This window comes from Aythya ferina, assembly GCF_964211825.1.
Source record: "Aythya ferina genome assembly, chromosome: 2".
NCBI lineage: Eukaryota > Metazoa > Chordata > Aves > Anseriformes > Anatidae > Aythya > Aythya ferina.
The window spans coordinates 84,860,472-84,882,373 of NC_140297.1; the positions used below are offsets into that span (position 1 = coordinate 84,860,472).

General features: G+C 40.3%; 1 protein-coding gene across 5 annotated transcripts in view; it reads left to right on the plus strand.

Annotated features, from left to right (window-relative positions):
• CTNND2 (catenin delta 2) overlaps positions 1 to 21,902 on the plus strand; it is a 642,859-nt gene that overhangs the window by 347,313 nt on the left and 273,644 nt on the right. For 4 of the 5 annotated variants that reach the window (XM_084509612.1, XM_084509610.1, XM_084509613.1 and 1 more), the window contains 2 exons: positions 12,646 to 12,720; positions 13,682 to 13,854. In XM_084509612.1, the coding sequence (XP_084365738.1) occupies positions 12,646 to 12,720; positions 13,682 to 13,854 (248 nt within the window). The remainder of the gene's footprint in view (positions 1 to 12,645; positions 12,721 to 13,681; positions 13,855 to 21,902) is intronic. The other variant, XM_084509611.1, reaches the window with a different exon arrangement.

Sequence of the window (21,902 nt, forward strand, 5' to 3'; positions counted from 1 at the left end):
CTCAGGGAGAGAGTGCTAGAAGGCACTGGCAGAACTCTCCAAAGCGTGACAGTCCAGTATGTTCCTGTCCTGTTGGATCTAAATGCTGACTCCATTTTAATCTCTCTTCTAGCCTTCTCCTTTCCTGTGCTCTCTCGTCCTTTGCTATCCCATCTTTCCATAAGCTACCCATTCCTGTCTTACCAAACCTGTATGCCTATTACTTCCCTTCTTGCTTCAGTTCCATCTTTTCTTTTCCAGTTCCTTTATCTTTCTTTTCACAAATCATGAAATAAAACCTCAGTGCCCTGCCCCCAAAACCTTATTCACCCTCAGAGAAAAAAAATAAAAATAAAAACATATTTTCTGCATAAAAGTGGCCTTGTAGTCCTCATTTTTTACACCTTTATCTAACTTTACGCTAATCCACATTGCTCATTGATGTGCCATGTTGCAAGTCCGAAGGTAATACTATGACAACATTACAACAGTCATTTGTAATTTCCCTCCACTTCAGTACAGCAACCTGTTGTCTGATTTTCTGTTTCAATGCACTGTCACCTAGAACATGTCTCTTAGGGTTCCCTTATCTCAGGTTATCCCTACGTGATGAAATGGACTTTTTATGTATCAATACCATACTGAGGGAATATGACTTCGTATTGCTTCACATCTGAGCTTGCTTGTCCTGAGATGAGTGTGACTTGAGTACGCAGTGTCATTTCATGCTGTGTAAGTGACTTACAACCCTTGCCTAAATAAAACAACCCTTTAAAATCTAGCTTTATTACTGTGCTTCGAAATGTGAAAGTTGAATTAACACAGGAGTAATAACAGCTGGTAAAGTATGTATGGAGGGGGAGAATGAAAATGTGGGAGCACTGAAACCAGGGAAGCAGGAGCAATTAGTAGTAGCTTCAGAGATGGAAAGGAGGTAATGATCAGCTTGTAATGATTAGCCTGTGGCAAACTGAAATCCTGCACAAGTAACCAGGTGTTCCCTCATCCACTGCAGGAAGCAGTTACTGAAACTCATTAGAAAGTGACAGTGACTTATGGTAGCATCTGTAGAAGCAGAACATGGAAAGATTTTTGGCAGCGCAGAAATACATCAGTAAATATTTTGTCTGTAGCATGGGCCAGGAAACAAGTGCACCCACATCCTCATGACAGACTGATAAAGCACTCGCCCTACTCGTGCCGTAGCGGTATGCCAGCGCCCGCGCTCTCAGCACGGTTAGAAGTGCCAAGAGCTGCACAGCTCTCTGAACTACCCACGCCAGCTCGTGAGCACGAAACCGGTCTGTAGATACAGCTGTGCAAAAGAGGTAATTGGCTTGTTGGCCTGTGTGAAATGTGCATGGAGTAGATCATCTTGGCAGGTATGGTTTTCGCCACGGAGAAGTTTTAGGCAGTATTTGTCTTCAACCCACATAGATCGGGGCATACCTTCTGTTTTATGGCTTGGGTGTTTCTGGCATATGAAAAAGTTTCTCATAAAATTTTGACCTAGTTGACTTACTTATTAGTAAACCGACTTCCAAGGCAGTGTTAAATACATTCTGAGCCAGTTCACCTCAGAAACCAAATAGCCATTTTCATTTGTGGACAGAAAAGATTCAAAATTTAAGACTATTAAAGGTCAGGGAAAAATAAAAAAAAAAGAGTTCTACTTTGCACGTCATAGGAGACCTATTCTGTGCTAGTAGCTATGTTCATAGAGCAAAATACAAGATGCAATGATACCTTTTGGTATCCGATCCAGATATCTGTGAATAGTTGTGTATGCTTTGTAGTCAGAAGCTTACGTTTGTTTGTTTTTATTTTTGCTAGCAGCATAGGTTAAGTCTACCAGAAGAGATTTGTCTGATTTTTTTGATTTCTGATAATGCACTCAGCTTTCATGTGAGTCACGCTTGTGTGATGTCTGTAACCATCTGATTTTATTTCCTAGAAATAAAAAGGGAACACTTTCGTTCAATATTATCAATAGCAGCCTTAAGCTGTGGTGGGCAGAGAGGGCGATTAGGAACACTTGAAATTGACAGTTGGTCTTTTAAGGTATAAAATGCTTCCAAAAATTATGATTTAATCATACAAAAGATGTTCTTAATTTATTTGGCTTTTTTTTTTTCCTGTAAACCAAGCACACACTCCATTTTAAAAGTGTATATCTCTTGCAAAATGGGAGGTAGATTGACTATGAAAACATAAATTTAAAAAATTACAATTATTTATGCCAAAATTCAGTGTTACCCAAATGGAAGCATGAGACTTCCTTCCGAGTCGGAGATTGCTGTCTGCATAGCTGCACATGCTGCATCCTCCTGCATGCAAGTTTCTTCTTGTGGTCACCTTCAGAAACATACCTAATCCCATCCCAAAAGCCCAGTTCAGCAACTGTTCTACTGTTCTTCCATAGTCTGATCTTTTAACACGTAGGAAACTTCTGTTACACAGAATACTGTGTGACTTCTGCCACTTCTAGTATTGCATGCCACCTGTAGAGTTTCACAGAAGTAACATCACCATCAACAAATCAGGTTGTTTGTGGAAAGAAGTGGTTTATATTCCTGGTGTAATTCACATCATGTCTACTTCAGGCCACTGACAAGGTTTTGTAGGCAGAGGCTCCTCATGAGGGTGTAACATGTGCCAGCAGAAATTTTCCTGCAAAAAGAGCTCCCGATCAACCTTAAACATCCCTAGACAGAAGGCTAGAGGATATTACTTTTCCTCTTTGTGTCCTCTGTAAATGCAATTGAGCTGTTATCCTGGCTGCCCATCTCTCACCCGGGCTCTTTCTATCCATTGCTCCTATAAAGCCCATCATCCTAATGGCTAATGATAAATTATGTCTTTCAGATAATATCTGATTTCAATATGTGCAGAGTTTAGCAAACGATTTCATAAAATATGATTAATCTTCCACAAAAGAAGTTGTTTAATCCTGAGGTCGGTTAAAAATTGCAGTAGTAGCTTATCCTTGATTTTAATCTAAATTTCAGGCAGTTTTTTTTCAATAAAAATCAAAGACAAGGGGAACTTCTGTATTCTGAGGTTAAATATGTTTAACCCTGTTATTGCTTGTTGCTTATCTTTAGGTCTTGATCTCTAACATCTCCAATAAATTCTCTCATCTGAAACAGAACTCCCAATTTTTTCTTACCATCAAACTTTACCAAGTATTGCTTATGAAAGAAGATTCATCTGTCTTGCATTTTGTACAAACATCTGGAGTAATACCATGTCTGGGTGGATATAGAAAGTAAAACATAATGCTTTATCTGAGTAAATAACACTGAACTTAGCTTATTATTTCAGGGTTGCTTTAGGCTTTGCTATGTTGCCCTGTTCTCTGAGTCTGGGATTTCATATTCGCCACATATGGTTCCTAACTTTCAAACAACTTTTATTTTATCTCACTGGAGGTTCTGTTGCATTCATAATGTACCAACTACAAATTTTTGCCATCCATGAAGAAATTCCTCCTCTTAAAACACTTCCTTACTCAGTTCAGCTATTTCTGGTTTTCTTCTTGTCCCTCCCAGGTGCACAGTTAGTGAATTTTAACCACCGGGCAGTATGGGTTTGCAGTAATGTGCTGGAGTCCCGATAGTCGGTGCTAGTGCTCATTTTCCAGCAGCCTTGATTGCAGAGCCGCTCCTGAGAGTCATTGACAGAGGAATTTCTAAATGGCTTTCTCACTTCAGGTCTTATAGTTTCCCACTACTTCTTGCGGATGGTTGTGGTGCTTTGCTGTCCCACGCAGCAGTGGTTTATTATTTCAAATCCTAACCAAAGCTTTCATTTTTTCTCTTACAATAATAGCTGAGTTTTTATCAGCATAAGCATATGATAACCAGAATGCAATGAAACCATTTTCTGTTCCCAGTTCACCTACTCTCAAAATAAAATGATCTTTGTCTTTTATTCTAGCAGTAATTAGGTTAGAAAGAGAGTTAGAAGGGATATCCTTGTATTGTTCCCTCACATAATAGTATCAGCCTAGTTTTTACATCTTTTCACCAGATACATATCACTTATAGGCTGCTTGGATGAAAATGAGCTTAGGCTACATTTCTGAACGTATTCCACCAAATTCTATTTTCCAGTACCTAAAAATATGTTCTGTAACAACACTACAACCCTTTTCTGTATCTGTAGGTAGAACATAGCCTTCTTAGTATTGGTAGAGCATAATATTGCATATAAATTACTTTCCATTTCTGTAAAACAAGTTCATTTTCAGTGTACTTGTTTGAGAATGCTGCCTCTCATCTCAGGAGATATGCTTGTTTCATAACAAGGGAGCTAATTTAATATAGAGTTTATAACTTATTCCTTCAGTTTAGGTATGTGTATGCTTTTTTTTTCCCCTTTCTTTAAGCTTTATGCATTACTAGGCCATGGAATGCCTGTGTTACATTGCAACATTGCAGCTGTGACATTCTTTATTGTAATATAGAGGTACTGACATCTGTAATATTTAGTATCTCCTAGAATATAGATCTTGAAATATTTTCCTAGTACTGTCCTGAGTGTATGAGTCAGACCTGAGATATGACTAACAGCTGTCTTTAAAGTCCTTCTTTTCCTCCAGAATGTTTGACCAATTGTCTTAACTGATACATTTAATTTTTTCCTCATTATTTTTTCTCATGACATCTTATGCATAGTAAGCCTCTGACTCAAGCCCATGTTGATGGCAGATTATCTTCTTCGAATTTTATATTTTCCTTTGGCCTAATTTTTCCTTTTTTTGCCTGTAATTAAGAAAACATCTTCTTTTTAGGATATCCAGAAAGGTCTCCCTTCTAGCTCCCATGGCTTTCCCTACATCTGACCACTGCCTCTGTTGCTTCCATCTACATTTGTTGCAACTTCCACAGAGACTAGGAAATGGGGAAGAGAAGTCTGAGCTTAGGTGGCTGCTCCTTGTCATCCTGAGCAATCCCCTGCAGGGTTTCCCTCACCGTTCCTCCACTCAATTCCTCAGCTTTCCAGCACTGTCCGAAATTATTCCAGCAACAGAGAGTTTATTCAAAGAATGTTTCTGATGATCTCGGAAATAAACCATGCTGCAGTGGAGGGTTTTAAAACAAACAAATGGTCATATATCTCTTTGCAAAACTGGGCAACAAATACAGCCAGGCTTTCGGAGTGGTTAGCAACTACTTTGCATAACTATACACACTTAAACAAAGAAAAGTAGGTTGTAGGGTAGGAATCAATATTTCACACTGAAACTAAATGACCTAAGAGGAAGAAGGAACAGTAAACAATGACTTTTGGTATTTGAAATCCTTAATTAGGCCTATATGAACACTTAGAAGATGACTCCTCCAGCTGGAATGTGAGGCACCTCAACCTATTAACTCTGTAAATGAATGTTTAAAGGACATTAAAGGAGTTTCGCTAGTGCTTTGTTTCAACTCTTACCCAAATGAGCAAAGCAGGTTGAAGAATGTGTGAAGTGATTAATTACACTAATTAAAAACACTTTATTTACACTTACTCTATAATTTATCATTACTACTTCTGTCAGTTGATCGAAGGTGAGTGAAGTGTTGTTTATAATTGGTATGTGAGCTAATTAAATGTTCGTTCTAGCATGCTTTGGTCTATTTCCTTTGTCAATTAGAACTGGCATTGCAATAGATGATTGACCAAATGGAAATGTATAACACAATAATTGTGCTCCAGTTTACTACTTAATTGGAGAGGAAATGTGCCTCAGTATTCCAACTGAGTTTAAATCTTAAGCAGAGAAAACATCCTGCTCTTTCCACTCACGTGCTAGTTTCACTGGAAACTTCACACGGAAAACTAAGTAACAAGCATGTAATTATCTCTCGGAGGCTGACTAGGTGTGTATTTCTGTAGTTTGTAGTTCAATTATTTTAGCCAATTCAAAAGTAATTATTACATACATTTAGACTACTGAAATAATCATGCCCTTATCTTGTATTAATATAGTACTGTATGTAACTTATCGTTATATGATAATTATTTGATCATTTAACAACTAACAGATAATGTATTATTGAATACTTATTACATGATAGCTTCTGCTCTGTAATACAAAATATTAGTCCTGTTTAATAATTTATTTTTTTTTCTGTTGAAGATTGACTGTACAATAGCTATATTGCATGAACTAAAAATATCTTGACTTGTCATGTACAGGGAAGCTACAATTTCTAAGAATTTCCTATGTGATGTATTCCATGAGATATTGCAGTCTACTTACTAGGAAATGATTAACTTTTCAGATGATTGACTGGCAGACAGTAGGGATAGGCTGTCATTAATACTACCACAAGGAATGATTTCTTTGGTTTCTTTTTGTGAGTTCCTCCTTCACAATAATCCCACATTCTAAATTTTGTCTATTTAGTTTTGTGAACCAGCAATGGCACTACAAGATAAGGTAAAAATATATATATATATTAAGTTATCTTAGTTTATAATAAAGTTAATCCACAGACTCCTACTACCTTACCTGGCTGTCCTGTAGATAAAAATATATCAGTACCAATACTGATTGTACCTAATTCTTATCAGCTTTTACATCACGTATGTGTTTCTAAATCCTCACTCAGGATATACTAATATTGCAAATAGCAAAATTTAATAGGCTGTGTTTCTTCCTTCCACCTCTAATCAGTGTAAAGGTAGCGCACCAGACTCTCAGCACTTCATGTCTTCTCAGCAATTACAACAGTTAACTGCTAGAAATGCTTAACTTCTGACACAGTTAAGCTCCTTGGACTCCAAATTCCTAGTGGGTTTCTTACATGAAATACTCTTTTGCTTATGACCACTATGGGATATGATCTGGAAATCACTGCTACTGCATATTCAGCAGACAGGGACCTTCTGAAAGAAGGGAAGAGAACACGTCATGACTCACCAGCTCTGATTCCCAACCAGCTCTGATTCTAACAGCTATTAGATTGCTGATGGCTACAGTGCTTGTTTTTTATCATCTCTCACCGAAGCTCCGGTAGGCATTAATGACTATCCACTGAATCAAAATTCAGTACTGTGCTGATTAACTCTGGTCAGTCTTTTTTTTTTTTTTTTTTAATTTAATTTAATTCTTTCATTGCTTAATTTGAGCATCCTTCCTCCTAGCCCAGGACTGTGGATTGTGGCAGGCAGCTGAGCATCCAGCTTCTCTCTGTGTTTGTTTCCAAGGGTGTGAGGAAATCTGCATTCAATTGTCTTTGAATTTGGCAATGTCAGGGAGAGTTAAATCCCTCTTTTTGCAGGAGGACCAGCAGAAAGAAGCATCCCTTTAAAATGTGGAGCATGCTGATGTAGTCAGTCTGCTGATGACATGAGGTAGCCCAAACTGGAGTGAATTACTGAGATTTGATTTATGTTCAAATGAGTCTACCCATACTGCTGATGTGAGGACAGGCTGCCTCTGTTAGTGACCTTCTGCCACCCTGCCACACCGTTCTGTGACCCACCAGGGAGTTGGTTTTCGGTGCTGCTACATTGCCCGCATGTTCTAGCCAAGTGGCTGCTGCCTCTGCCCAGTGCTTCTCTCTGCCCCAGGAAGGGCATCTCCGCTGCAGAAGTTACTGATTTGACATAGCTGTCAAGTCAACTGCTTTTCAGCTGAACTTCTCGCAGTCCCATGCAAAAGCTTACTTTTACAAATGGTATTCCTGATAGACTGAATCTCAACAGGAAAAAAAAAAATGTAAAAAATGACTAGGCATACAGCATTTCAAATAATATAGCTACTCTTTCCCAGCACTGGATTTTTTAATTGACTTTATACTGTACTTTCATTTGGTACATTTTCTCTGTAAGCACGCTTTACTTTCTTACACTTAAAATATCTTAAAAACTGGTTTGACTCCTACTGAAATTGCCAGGTGTACTTCAATGGATTTGAATATAGTAGCCTTAGCCCCTGAGGATTTCTGAGTATACAAAAATGGACATTTTGGACCTTCCTTCATTGTGTAAGTGGGATTGTTCTGATGAAATGTAGGTAAAAAGTCAGTTGCACAAGTTAAACAAATTTCTGTGCTGAGCAACATGATACTGTTTAAAAGCAAACTGCACTTTTTTTTTGAACAACAGAAAGCTTTTTTTATCTTGTTTTGAGTAGGCTGAAAAGTGTTGTTTGAAGAAAAGGAAACATAAGGTATGACCTAAACAGAAAAACATAGTAAAATAATTATACGGATAGAATTTTGTTGTTATGTTACCTTTTTTGTTTCCCTTACTGGTCTATAATATTTTGTTATTTCTTGGATAAGAAGTAGAATGAGAAGTTTATGTGTATTTGTTCTATGTTTTATGTGCATTTGTAACTATTTTTTTCATTGTCTTCAAATTCACTGGTAGAGCCAGAACAGTACCTGCAGGTACCGAGAAGTATCTTGTTATTCTGCTGTTCTGAAACAATTCTGTCTGTATGCAAACACACTGTATAAGAATTACTTATTTTAAAAAGAAATCAAAATGGAAGTTTTGGTTCTTGCTCTTTTTTTTTGTTACGTGGTTGGCTTGGATTTTTTGATTCTGAATGTTGGAAGATGGAAGAGGAGGTGGTCTGAAGAAAGCAGAATGGGCAGGCAGAAGATTTGAATTCCAAAGAAAATATTGCACTTAAAAATAAAAGGACAAATGTTTTCATAATTTCTTTTTTTTTTTTTTCTTTTTTTTTTTTTCTTTTTTTTTTTTTCCATTTTTGACACAGACTTAGATGATTACAATCAGGACTCTTTGTGTGACTTTGATTTCCTGTAACCAACTGTTACTATGATTTCACTGAATTAATAATAATCTTATCATTTAAGACCGCTCACTTCCTTGCTTTGGTTTTTAAATAGCTATGCTTCACCAGATTGCAGCATTGCACATTGTATTATCATCCAGAAAGAAGTACAATGGCTTGAGGTGAAATCCTGCCATGCAGCACCTTATCCTCTACAAGTAAAGGGCTCAGTAACAGCCCCAGCCGTGCCTGGTGAGGCTAATTCTGCAGCCCCACACTTATGCAAGCTCTGTGACCAACCCTTGCCAGAAGCAGCGAGGTGCTGCACCGCTTCTCTTTCGTCAGTGGTTTGTGATGGAGTCTATTAATCAGCAGCTTATATTTATGGCTGTATACACCATACTTAATGCCATAAATCAGCTTGTTCACAGTAATGCCAGACTGCTTATTTTCTGGAGCGTGTCCAGAGAAGGGCTACGAAGCTGGTGAAGGGCCTGGAACACAAGTCTTGTGAGGAGCAGCTGAGGGAGCCGGGGGTGTTTGGTCTGGAGAAGAGGAGGCTCAGGGGAGACCTTTACAACTGCCTGAAAGGAAGGTGTGGGGAGCTAGGGGTTGGCCTCCTCTCACAGGTAACTGTGGTAGGACCAGAGGGAATGGCCTCAAGTTGTGCCTGGGAAGGTTTAGGTTGGAAATTAGGAGAAAGAGTAATCAGGCATTGGAACGGGTTTCCCAGGGAAGTGGTGGCGTCACTGTCCCTGGGGGTGTTCAAGGAAAGGTTGGACGTGGTGCTTAGGGGCATGGGTTAGTGGGTGATAGTGGTGGTAGGGCGATGGTTGGACCAGATGATTTTGGAGTCTTTTCCAACCTTAATGATTCTGTGATTCTCAAGTACAGTGTGGCAGAAGGGCAAGTGTAGTCCTTGATGCTAATGTCCTCAGTGGTGGTACTCAAAGTAGGCTAGAGTCTTGCAGGGGATCTGCTCCCCTTCCCTGTTGACCTTGAAGTAAGTGTGCCAGGTACTAGCAGGTACTCCAAAGCTCTTAAACTATTAGGCTTTTAAAGTAGAAAAAATAATAACCTATAACACAACTGACTTTAAGAGCAGTGGGTAATACAAGCTAATGAAAAGGGCTTCCAAAGAAACTTTGGAAGTTTCCCTCACTCTCTGAATGGGTGACTTTTCATCTAACCCTGCCATGCCTTCTAGCACCTGGGTTTCCAGACTGTGAAGGAAATTCCATTTGCCTTCTCTGATTCCTGGAGAAGTCCTGTGCTCTCCTTCACCCCTGAGGTTTCCTTGTGGGTTGGCTCCCTGCAGTAGGAATGTCCTTCATCCTCTTCTGTTCCCTTCTTGCCTGGCCTTCTCCATGCTCCAGAAGCTTTCCCTGGCTTTAGTGCACTTTTGTTTCCCAAGCAAGGTGCACACCCAAGAGTTCCTCACTGAGCCCTGCTCCATCTTTAGAAGTTGGTCCACAGTGGTGCCTCCTGCGACGTGATGGCTCTGATTCAGTACAAATGTGAGAGGAAATTCAGGAAACCATTTTAGTGATAATACAGGAGGAAACTGACATCCACTGAATCAGTACAAGTTTGGTGCTATCCACCACAAATAACCCACCACTAATATTCTCCCACAAGAAGAACAGGTGTTTGATTTAATGGTGAAAAAACGTATGGGAAAACAGGTAGTTACGTCCTCCCAAGCAGCAACCACACAAAATGTAGTGCAAATATTTGAAGCAGTATTATAAATACTCAGTGTCTGTTAACCTGAACCTTATGAAGCTGGAGCTGTTTTCAAGCATGTTTTAAATTGAAGATTGATATTTAATTATGTAGCATTAAGGTAACAAATGAGATTGAATTATTCCAATAGCTAACTGCTGATTTAGAGTACCTGACTGAAAATAAAGAATTTCCAGTTGCTTTAATGCTTCCAAAAACAAATGGAAAATAATTGCATACACAATTCCTTGTACTAACACAATGGAGTTGAAATTGTTGCCGGGTAGAAAGAGTAGTTTTCTGTAAAGAGCCATCAGTAAGCCTTACCATTTATTTCTGTGTACAGCAGTACACAAACAAACCACTTCTTCTCTTCTGTGTGAGCTGCAGGCTCTTCAAAGGGTTTGTTTGTGCCTTCAGATTGAAATCTCAAGAATCCTGATGGGAGATGTGATCCATCTTTTCCCTATCAACAAGATGGGACTGCTTGTAGTCACTAAATCCTAAAAAAAGGAACTCATGTTTTTTTCAAGATCACTCTGATTTCAAATGTACCATGCAGTCTCTATGCTTGTTTTAGACTTAGTTATTTGCAGGTGAGCAGACTCAATCTTTTTCTACTTTTGGTTGAGAAATGAGGGTATGTTTGAAATTTAAATATGTCTGTTTCTCTCAAATGACTTTGTAATTACTTTACTCAAATACATGTAGGTTATAGTAGCTCATTACTGCTTGTTAAGGTACAAAATAAAAACTTTTACCTAATATTTAGTGAGTTCACAGCCATGTGCTTCAAACTTTCTAACTTTTTTTTTTTTCCTTTCGTTTTCCCCATTTTGGATATATTTCTTGAAGTGCATTGAAACTTTTAGGCTAAATGGTGCAGGGAGCCCTTGTATATGATCCTAGCTGGCTACGTGCATTCCCTAGTGAGCAATAGTAATATGAAAAGAACGCTTAAAAGCCAGATGCAATGAAAATTTAAACATATTGAGTTCATAGCATGTGATAGTTTAATCATTATTTAAGCTTTAGAAATGTCATAGCATAATTACTTTAAGAATGAGTTGAAACACTTTCATGTGCAAAAATTTCTTTCTTGCTTCAACTTTTTTCCCCTCCTGGGAAAGTTATGCTTTTGTGAATTTTGTGGACTTAATTATGGCAGTTGATCGTAGGCAAATTTTCAGTGAAAATTCAAAATCTGAAAGGTTAAAAGGTTAATATAACATCTAAAATATATATTTTAAAACTATGCCTATATTTTCTTTATGATCGTTAAAGAAAACTATGAAAATATTTTTTTTTATTAAACAACAAGATTTGCAACAAAAACAGTTAAATGGAAAATGCTTAGTAAGGGTTATCTGGGAATAGAAAGCTACCAGATACTGGCTTTTTAAGCATCCATGCAGGATTAATTCGACTTTCCTGTGCGTGTGATATTAATAACCTCTCAACATACATGAAGCCCTGCCTCCTTCTGTGCTTGTAAGGAAAATACAAGGCCCAGAACTTATTTTCTAAATTTGTCCTAGATCTGGAATATTCTGATGAATGAGATTGATTTGGCAATTGATAAACTGTCGATATGTAAAATAGCGTCATAATCACTGTCTGCACTCAGATGTGAGCGCTTCCACTATTACACAGCCTACTGCATTTTATTTTTTTTATATAATATGAGCCATTCAGGTTGGATTTGGGAAAATGTCAGTTATAATGAGTCTGCCATTTCTGAGAAACAAGCTGGGGAAAAAATATTTTCCATGTTAATTTTGGGGAGAAGGGGGGTTGTTTGCACATTTTTAAATGGAAATCTTTTTAATCATCCTCTTAGCAAAGACTTACAGGACACAAAATTTGGCATTTGTATTAGAGATGTATTGGGAGTTATTTCTGGTAAAATTCATTGAAATTTGACTGTCGTAAGTCTCTTTAAAATTTTTCCATGTGTGCTCCCGGAGCTAAACCAACATTATAATTTCACATCCCTTAAGGTTTGTGTCACCTGCTGTGCTCTCTTGAGCTTGTTTGTGCTAGCCAGCACGTGAAGGTATCGTCCCCGCGGAGCCACTGAAAATGCTGTGCATCGTAGCTGTTGGGGTGAAGCTAGACTGCCTTGTAACACGTGCAATGCCCCAGGCATAACCCTCGTCTTTTCTCTCCTCTTCTCTTTCGCTTGCTGGGCCCAGACACCACGGAAGAGTCAGCTAGTTCCTTGAAAACTAGGAGAGACTGCGATCAGAGATGGCATAGGGGAGGATTAGGTGGGTATTCTTTAGCGCAGCTCTTTGTGCATGGGGACAGGAGGAGGTCACCGGCAGCAGCGGTCCCGGGAAGTCCCGTCTCAGCCACGCAGACAGCGCGGTGCAGCCAGAGCCTTCCCCTGCCCCGTACACGCTCTCACAGCCAAAATCAGGAAACCTGCTGGGTGGATGTGATCAGCTCCACTGCTAGCAAACGAAACTAATGAATATGGGAGCATGTTCGAGTTTTGCAGAGCAGCTAAATGCCTGTTGAAGGTGTCACTGTTCATACTCCCAATGCTGCACGAACCTCTCGGTTTGGCAGCCCCAATCTGAGCTCTCTGCCTGTGCTGTGCTCTCCTACTGTGTGCTACTGTGATGGGAAAGACAAGATAGGCTGACAAAATAGTCATCAAAAATTCACCAAGATCAGGGTGAGCTCTACATGATGAGAGGAGCTATTAATATTTTAAAGGCTGCCATCCATCCCTACAGACACCAAAGTATTGCATCACCGTGTGTACACTGCAGAGGAGCAGCAGTCAATAGATCCGATGTGCTGGGGCCTGGGGAAGGACAAATTAGCATTTCCCATACTGACCGACTGGGTGTAATTAAGTGAAATAAACAGGCTTATCTGGGGAAAAAAAAAAAAAAGAAAAAAAAAAAGAAAAAAAAAAAGGAAACTCATAAAGTATTCTGAGCTGAATACTTCTTTATCAAATCATTTGGTTGGCTTTATTTAGGCTTGGAATTTCTTTCCCAGACAGTTTGTGACTCTTGAAGAAAGAGACATGCTCTGTAACTTGTATGGCATAACACTGCTGATTGAGGGGTAAAGAGACGTTTTAATTTAGGTGACTTTTATCACTGCAAAGCCAAAACGTGGCACGCGTTTGACGCCTCCGAGGGCCGCCCCCTGCACAGCGCCTGAGTGCTCTTTCCCTGAGACTTGCTGACGGCTCCATCCCTCTCCCCGCAGGGCCCAGCCTCCTGTCCCAGAGTGCTCTCCAGCTCAACGCCAAGCCCGAGGGCTCCTTCCAGTACTCGGCCAGCTACCACAGCAACCAGACCCTCGCCCTGGGCGAGACGGCAGCCGCCCCACTCCCGGCCCGCAGCGCCCAGGCCAGAGGTGCCATCCAGAGCTACAGCCAGGTAGGTTTCCTACAGCTGCCCTGTGCTCTCCCACCCGAAATCGTGCCGGGGAACAGCAAGGAAGGAGAGCTGCTCAGTGCTCACCAGCTCTCCGGTGCCTGCCTTTTTGCCTTGCTCGAAGCATCGTGCAGCGGGGTTGAGTTACTGCCTTGATTTCTGAATAATAAATCTGAAGCGGTTTGGCTTGCATAGTAGTAAAATAATCCTGATGAGAAAGATTTACACGCCGGTTTTACTTTCTTGCTTGCATATTTGGTGGTTGAATGTTTATCCATGTAAGTTTGAAAATTGTGCTGCTGGGGAGTCCCAGCGAAGGACTAGGACCTTGCTGTGTTGGTATCAGGTTATTTCAGAAAGCACTTAGGTGCCAGAGAATAAAAACAAAGTGACACTAGATGCAAAATCTGCTTGGGATGCCAAGCAGAGCCGTGTGCTGTTGCCCAAACTGATGTGTAAGAATCACTTTTTGCTTTTTCTTTGCCATTCTTTAAGTCAAAAACTTACCAGAGAGCCACATGTACAAATTTGTTTCAGATACTCATGAAAACTTTCTCAGTCTCTCTTCCTGTCTGAACGATTGCCTCCATTTCTGACACATAACCCTCTCACATTTTGTGCTTTCCAGCACGACATCGAAGCCTCTCACTGGGAAGTTAAGCTTCAGTTTAGACCAAAATTTCTCAAAGTATTTATGCTTCTGCATGTAAACCAAATCTGACTGGGTTTCACTGGTCAATTCAGGTTATTTTCTCTTTTTAGAACTTAACTGCCACTGTAAAGCAGACCATCTCAGTGTGACACTGGGACACGTTACAATTCAGGATTCTCTAGAAGTGAGCTGCATTTGAATTTCAAAGCCTTAAATTGCTAAGAGATTTCAAGTATTATATAGTCATCGCACAGCTTGCGGGATACCAAGAGACATACTATATTCCATTCACCCAATTTGCTCAGAAAAAAAAAAAAAAAAACAAAAAACAAAAAACAAAAAACTATTCTCCAAGCCTGAGAAACGAAATAAAACACGGTTAAATTTCATTTCAGATTGGATATGTATTTTTTTTTCTTCTGTCAAGGGTTTAAAATGAGCCCGTGCAGTGGCAAGGTCTCTGGGTTTTCCGGTGTTTACCAGAGGCCTTCCCTGATGCTCTTGGGGACTGGAGCCAGCGGGAGAGCAGGACTCCAGCAAGAAAGAAGGCAGAGGCTGTAATAACTGGTTGTAACCTGGGCAGATGTCATTAGGAGCTGTGCTTTGTGGAAAGTATTGTAGCTAAGGGTTAGCCTGAAAGGCTGGGGTGCATTCTTCAAGGAATCTAGAGAAAGGAGTGAGACAACGGGTAAGGAACAGGTTATAAGAGCAACAGAGCAGTTGAAACAAACCAAAACAGAAGAGATGAGAGAAGAAGAAAGAACCTAAAAATAATAATAAAAAACAGTGGAAGGAGGGGAAAGTGTAAACATGCAGTTGCCTAAGGTTTTGAAATATTCATATTCTTAATAAAAATTTTCTCATAATGATGGAAAAGGATGAATTTATGAAGAGGGAGAAGAACAATGATCTAGATTTTTTTTTCATTTAAATCACACTGAACAGCCATTGCTTAGTTCTAAAAAATTATCACGAATCACCTCATTCACACAGAACTGGTTACCTCCAGTAGGGTTACTAGTAAGTTAGTAAGGTAACCTTGCACATCTTTTATTTATTTATTTATTTATTTCCTTATTCTGTGTTCCTCCAGCTTATATGGTAGATGTTCCTGCAAAGAAATAACTCATGGAACATAATAAATATTAGTTCACACCATTATATTTCAAAGGATGTTTGGCAACTTCAGTTAAGTTAAAATATATGTTCAAAATATTAACAAACTGCCACATAAACTATGAATTAACACCATTTAAAAACAAAACAAAACAAAACAAAAAAAAAAAGCCAACAAAAAAAAAAAAACACCACATAATAAAGGATGTTTCAAAGGGTTATACAAGAAAGGGAAGAGTCAGTTAAAAAGTTCTGAATATGACCTGATCCCATTGCTGATCCCACAATTAAGGGGAAAAAAGTCGATCCTTGGAATTGTTTTGCTATCCCTATTATAATTAAAATAAGCCTCATGAGTCTTAACTGCTCAGATTGTGATAGTTTCCTTTTCTGCTTGTGCGCAAGGAGTACAGCTATCTCTGAACATGACTGATAGCCCGAATGTGTGGGAAAATATGTAAATAGTCCCAAGGCCAGCTGTGACAGCAAGAACAATTTCTGAAAATGCAATTGTATAAAAACCAGGAATTAATTAGTCTTGGGATTTCCTGTATAGCGCTGCAAAGTGCAATCTAACATTTTTGTCAATTTGGAGGACTATGTTATAGATCATAGAGTTTTTCCAGTGCTTTGAGTATACTTTAGAACAAAACTTTAATCTTCTAAGTGCCATGGGAATTGAATTTCTTAGCAATGACTGCTCCTGTGGCAGGAAATTATTCTGTTTCCCAGCTGAGAACAGCTTCTCAAACGTGGTGTCCAGATCCTGATACGTGCTATATTGATCAATTACCGTTATTTGCGAAGAGTCGGTAATGGCATGTGTTAGGAAAAGCAGCAGGTTTTGCAGATGAGTTACTCAAAGGTGAAGGCTCTGTTTGGACAACATGCAGCTTGTGAACAACTGATGGGGTTTACCGTCACAGTGAGAACAGTCAGCTTACACTGTAGATATATATAACGTATATCCTATAAAACATAGCATGTAATACAACCGGTGGGCACTGGTGTGCTCTGCCATGTGTTTGCAAGGGGAAGGGACAGGAAGTAAAACTAGTTAACATTTCTGGATGAAGATTTTTTTATCATGTATCATGATCATGTAACTTTCTCAGAGGCTAACCAGCAACCAACATAAATCACTACTGTGTTTTATCCAATGCTCCTAAAGCTTCTGGACTGAACGTGCTGGCACAGGACTTGAAAACCCCTAAAAACAAACAAAAAAAAAATTGAAAAATTATTTAACAGTTAATTTTCCAACTTGTTTTCTTCCTCCTATAGCCAAGTCGTTAAGCTTGTACTCATCAGACCACTGCGTCTCACTAGCCCTGTTTAGAGTATTTGCACATGGGCACCAGAAAGTGTTCAGTCGTCAAGAGAAAACTGTAAGTTGGCCCTTCTCAGTTAGAGTGTTTCCCCCTGCCACGAGTCAGGTGATGAGCTGCCTGTTGCTCTACCCAAACAAGATCTAAAATAAGGACTCCACTTCTGGTAGGATGTGGCAGATGATGAGCTGTTTAAAATGGGATTCTGAATATGAACGTGAGAAGTAGAGGAGGCAGATGAAATCTTGGGACAGATTACTCTTACTACTGCTACTCGCAGAGAGCAAGTCACCAGCAGAGTTTACGTTAGTGAAAAACGGGGCTGCAGGAGGCTGGTTTGATCCTACAGGAGGTAATGACTGCAGCTTGCGGCGCTGCTTTGCAACCAGAGCTTGACCATCTCTGAAGATCCTGAAATGACCTCACACAATGCTGTCTGTGTATGTGGAAGACGACGATGGCATTAGCTACATTCATCTACCTGTGACCTTTGAGATTAGGACCAGGTAGGCTGACAAGTTTTCCTAATAGTGTTGTGGTTTGTTTTGAAAACACAGTAGAGATGGCCTTGCACCAGTCATGACCTTTGTGTTGAAATTGGGAGAAATAAATAAAACACGCTACAGCTGAAGGATTCCCAGGTGTGGTCTGGCATCTGTTACCATATGAGTGCATTTGAACAACGGTAGCGTCTTCCTCGTAAGGTCAGGAACTTACAAATGACAGCGAAGAAGCCTGGCAAGGGAAAGACCCTTCCATAGGTGCTGCCCAAGGACGGAAGTCCGCATCATGAAGACAAGGGAGGGATTGTTAAGCATTTTCCATGCCCTATTCCACCCTTTGTAGAAGAGAATCAATAGAGGGTTTGGACCAAAGGAGGATGATACCTTGAGATAAGCCATATGGGAGTTTCTTTGAGTTGAAAAATAAAATAAAATAAAATAAAATAAAATAAAATAAAATAAAATAAAGTAAAATAAAATAAAATAAAATAAAATAAAATAAAATAAAATAAAATAAAATAAAATAAAATAAAAATCCCTCAATAGACTGGGAAGTCTTGCAATGATTGAAAGATCACAGAACATCATTAGGATTCTGAGAGTTGGATCCTTAAAAAACAACACGGGTCTCTCAAAACCCTTGTAAGGATGATCAAGTTTGCTGCCTAAAGCTGACAGCCACCACAGATGTTCAAGCCAGAGCAGCAGTGTTTGAGCAGCCCGGAGAGATGCCTTCCACGCAACTTGAATGTCCAGTTGGAAAGTCCTTCCTAGAATCAAGAGAAAGGTCTCCTCGTAGACAACAACGTGCTGTATACGATTGTCTTCACAGTCACCAGATGTGACCGTCTTTTGGGAACCTGCCCAGGAAGCTGGGAGAAGTCTCAAGGAGATGTGCTGGTGTGCTGGGGATTGAGATGTTAAGGGCCAAGCAATCCCTGAGAGCTCCAGAGAGCTAAATGGACTGAAAACTTGCTCAAAGGTAACCCAGCGTTTCAGTTTCTTCTGTTCTGTCAGGGCAGTACACAGGACATTGAGCACAACCTGCAGCTTCCTAAGGGTAACCGGTACCGTGCTGCAAATTTTCCAGTGTGTTCCTGGAAAATGTAATTTCATTTAATTCCCAAGAACTGGCTTTAAAGTCATTTTGCATCCTTATTGCTGAGACGCTGCCAGCTGCATTGACAGACGTTCTGTTCCTTCACACCTATGAAGCACAGAGGTACAGGCTCTACCAGTTTTCGCTTTTGCATTTTGGCATGCCTAGGAAAAAATTAATTTGAAGGGATTTTAGGTGATACACCAAACACATCTGCTGCACCTGCTAATACATCCATAACGGTCATTTTATTCTCTGAGACCTGGGCTGTTCAGGTTTTGCTGTTTTTACACATTGCTCTTCCCTTTGGGAGCAACCTCCAAGAATCAGCCCGCTGATGTTTCAGTAATTAGCAGCCCAAAGTTTTGCTTAAGCTGTCTAGCCATATAGGATTTTCTAGCTCCTTATCCATGAATAATTTTCAGCAGAATAAATAATGCAGCACGGTTATTTGCCCCTCTCAATACGACTTTATGAAACAGCAGTCTTGTCTAGCAAGGTCTTCCATTTGATCTTTTTCAGCTAAAGTTCTGATTTAAATTTTCAATTTAAATTGACTTCAATAAAAGCAGAGGCGCTGAAATTTGGTGCATTAAAAGTGTGAATAATGGCAGGCAGGCAGACATCGGTTAGGCTGTTCTCTCTACTCCACCATAACCTAACTGGACACCCTCAGTAATTTTATGTATAGAGCTCTGCAGATCTTGTTTTGCCAGGATCAGTAGGAAATGATATTTTAATAAGATTAAATAAGGAAAGAAAATATTTTTCATAGCTATATTAATGTTCTTGTGCTTTTTCACGCACTTCTGCTATTAAAAAGGATACGACAGAACCCACATATTGAATCCAAAGAAGCAAAACAGGATCCTTTTCTTTGGGATACTGGAAAAACTGAAATTTCTGAGTCTTAGAATAGATATTTACAGGGCTGGAGAAAGAAAATCCTTGATTTTTTTTTCATGTCTGTGAAGTAGATTGATGAAGGAGGATATAACAACTGGAAAGCAAATTTGCTCTCAATTTATTAGTTTAAACACGGTTTCATTATCAGGTTGACAACAATAATGGATAAATGGAAAAATGATGGAACAAATACCATTGTATTTCATTCCTCCATACAAAGTGTAATGTCACATCACACGATGAACAATGACGTATGGTTGTCCTAAGCAACAGACAAGGATAAACCCAGGGAGAATCTGAAATGCATTTTGCCTCTGAAAACACGAGTGGAAAATAAGAGCACACACTTGTTCCTCTGAAAAAAGTAAGAACCTCACAACAAATTTAAGACAGGTCTGAGATTAGTCACAACTCAGAAAATACTGCATGCTAACGTTGCGTTGCAATCTGTTCATCCAAAAGTTCTCTCCTTCACACGGAGCAAATGCTTGGCTTTCTACAAAGTGCTAAGCACTGTGTTTTTAATTAAGCATTTAATTCTCGTATCCTCTACTATATCTCCTTCCTTATAGCAGACCATCATAATGTGAGGGATTTTTTTTTTTTGCATTTTTTTTTTGAATTAGCGCTTGCAGAATGCTTACAGCTTTATAGAGTGAATATGGGATATTATTGGTTTACTTTAAATTAATTACTGTAAGTCCTTGACATATCAAGCAGCGTAAAAGTAGATTAGAAGAAGAAATTATGTATACATGATGACAGGGCTTGCCTAGAATCCTTAAAACCAGTGACAAACTTAAGTTACCAGGATGTTCGCTACACCTTGGTAATGGTCCAAAATACTGTATTTTGTAGCAATTTTGAGTATTGCAAAGTACACTATTATGCCAGTCCATTTTAACAGTTCAAAAGGTAAAATTTGTTAATGAGAAGCAATGGATAACGTAGCTGGTTCAAACAACCTTTTATCACGTGCAAACCTTGCTTTGTACGTGCTGTTTTAAATCTTGGCAGCCTGCTTTTGTTTTGTAGAAGGTTTTGCCACACGGTTGAAAATGAAAACTGTGCTCTTGTCAAGTGCGTTATTGGAAAACCAGCTGCAGATTAGACCTTCTCTTCTCTTTAGAGATGGTGAGAAGCTCGGAACGAAAGTAGCTTTTAAAAGTTCTCCCATATTCCCAGCGTTTGCCTTCTTCATTTTTGTAAAGTCTTTCAAATGAGCAGCTTGGAGCTGTCGGCCACGTACCAAGGCTTCAGGATGCACACACTGCGCTGTGGGACTCCTACCCCCTAGTTGCATGTCCAACCCAATGGTGGTCAGGCTCCTGGCACCTGCGGGCCCCCTGCCCGCTCAGGACTGAGGGCAAGGCTCACCTTAAATCTGTCTGTAGGGATATAGAGGGCTTGGCAGTGAGGGAAGCCTCCTGAAGCCACTCTTTGGGAGGTTTGGATCTGTCAGCACTCACCGGGGTGCCGGTGGCCTCCCTGCTGCTAACAGAGCGGCTCCTCCACAGCCTTGCCTCTTGTCCATGCCTAGGGAAATATTGGGTCTTCCCCCAGGAACACCAAGCCTTCAAGATGAGGGGCGGGGCTGCAAAAGTTAAATGCAGGAGGCGAGGGATTGAACATTTTGTAGTGGGAGGAGACTGGCAGAAGTACGCCTTTCTGGCATCTATGGACCTCCTACATGCTGCGCTCCCATCACCTGCCTTGTCCTCAGCTCCTGCCCCAAATCGCCTGCTGGGTGTCCCAGCGAGAATAAGCCAAGTTTCATTCCGGGAACTCGGTGCTTTTATTTATGTGTTTTGGTTGTTGTTTTTTGTTTTTCCTGTAGGGCGATTTTAATAAAAAAAAAGCCGCGTTTCTATTTAAACCTGAAGCAGCGCTGCTGTGGGCACCCACCGCAACTCTGAACCGAGTCGCGGAGCCCACGATTTGCATTTTAAAGGCTTTTCCGCCTCACCAAACACAGAGAGAGCTGCCTGTGTCTGAGCAAAGCACTGCTCAGGCCGATTTCAGCAGCACTGGGGGGGCTCGGAGGGAGCTGGGGTGCGGAGGAGCCAGCACCGTGCGCACCGCGAGGAGACAGACGTGAAGCCAGGCGGAATGAAGCGAGACGCGATGAAATTGAAACGGAACGATTAAAAAAAAAAAAAATAATAACAAATAATCGAAGAAGAGTGAAATAAATAAGAAGTAAAGTAAAGTAAAGAAGTATTATTTATTTAAAAAAATAAATAAATAATGAAAGGATGAAGTGAGGTGAGGCGAAGCTGTGAGCAGGTGAGGCTGTGACAGGAGCCCTGTGCCCGCCCTGTGCCCGGCGGCGGACCCCGGGCACCGTCGGGGCGCCTCCCGCTCGCCCCGCACCGGGCGCCCCCCGTGGCCCCCCCCCCGGTCCCTCTCCTCCGGGCGCCCCGCTCTGACTCCTGTCTCTGCCTTTT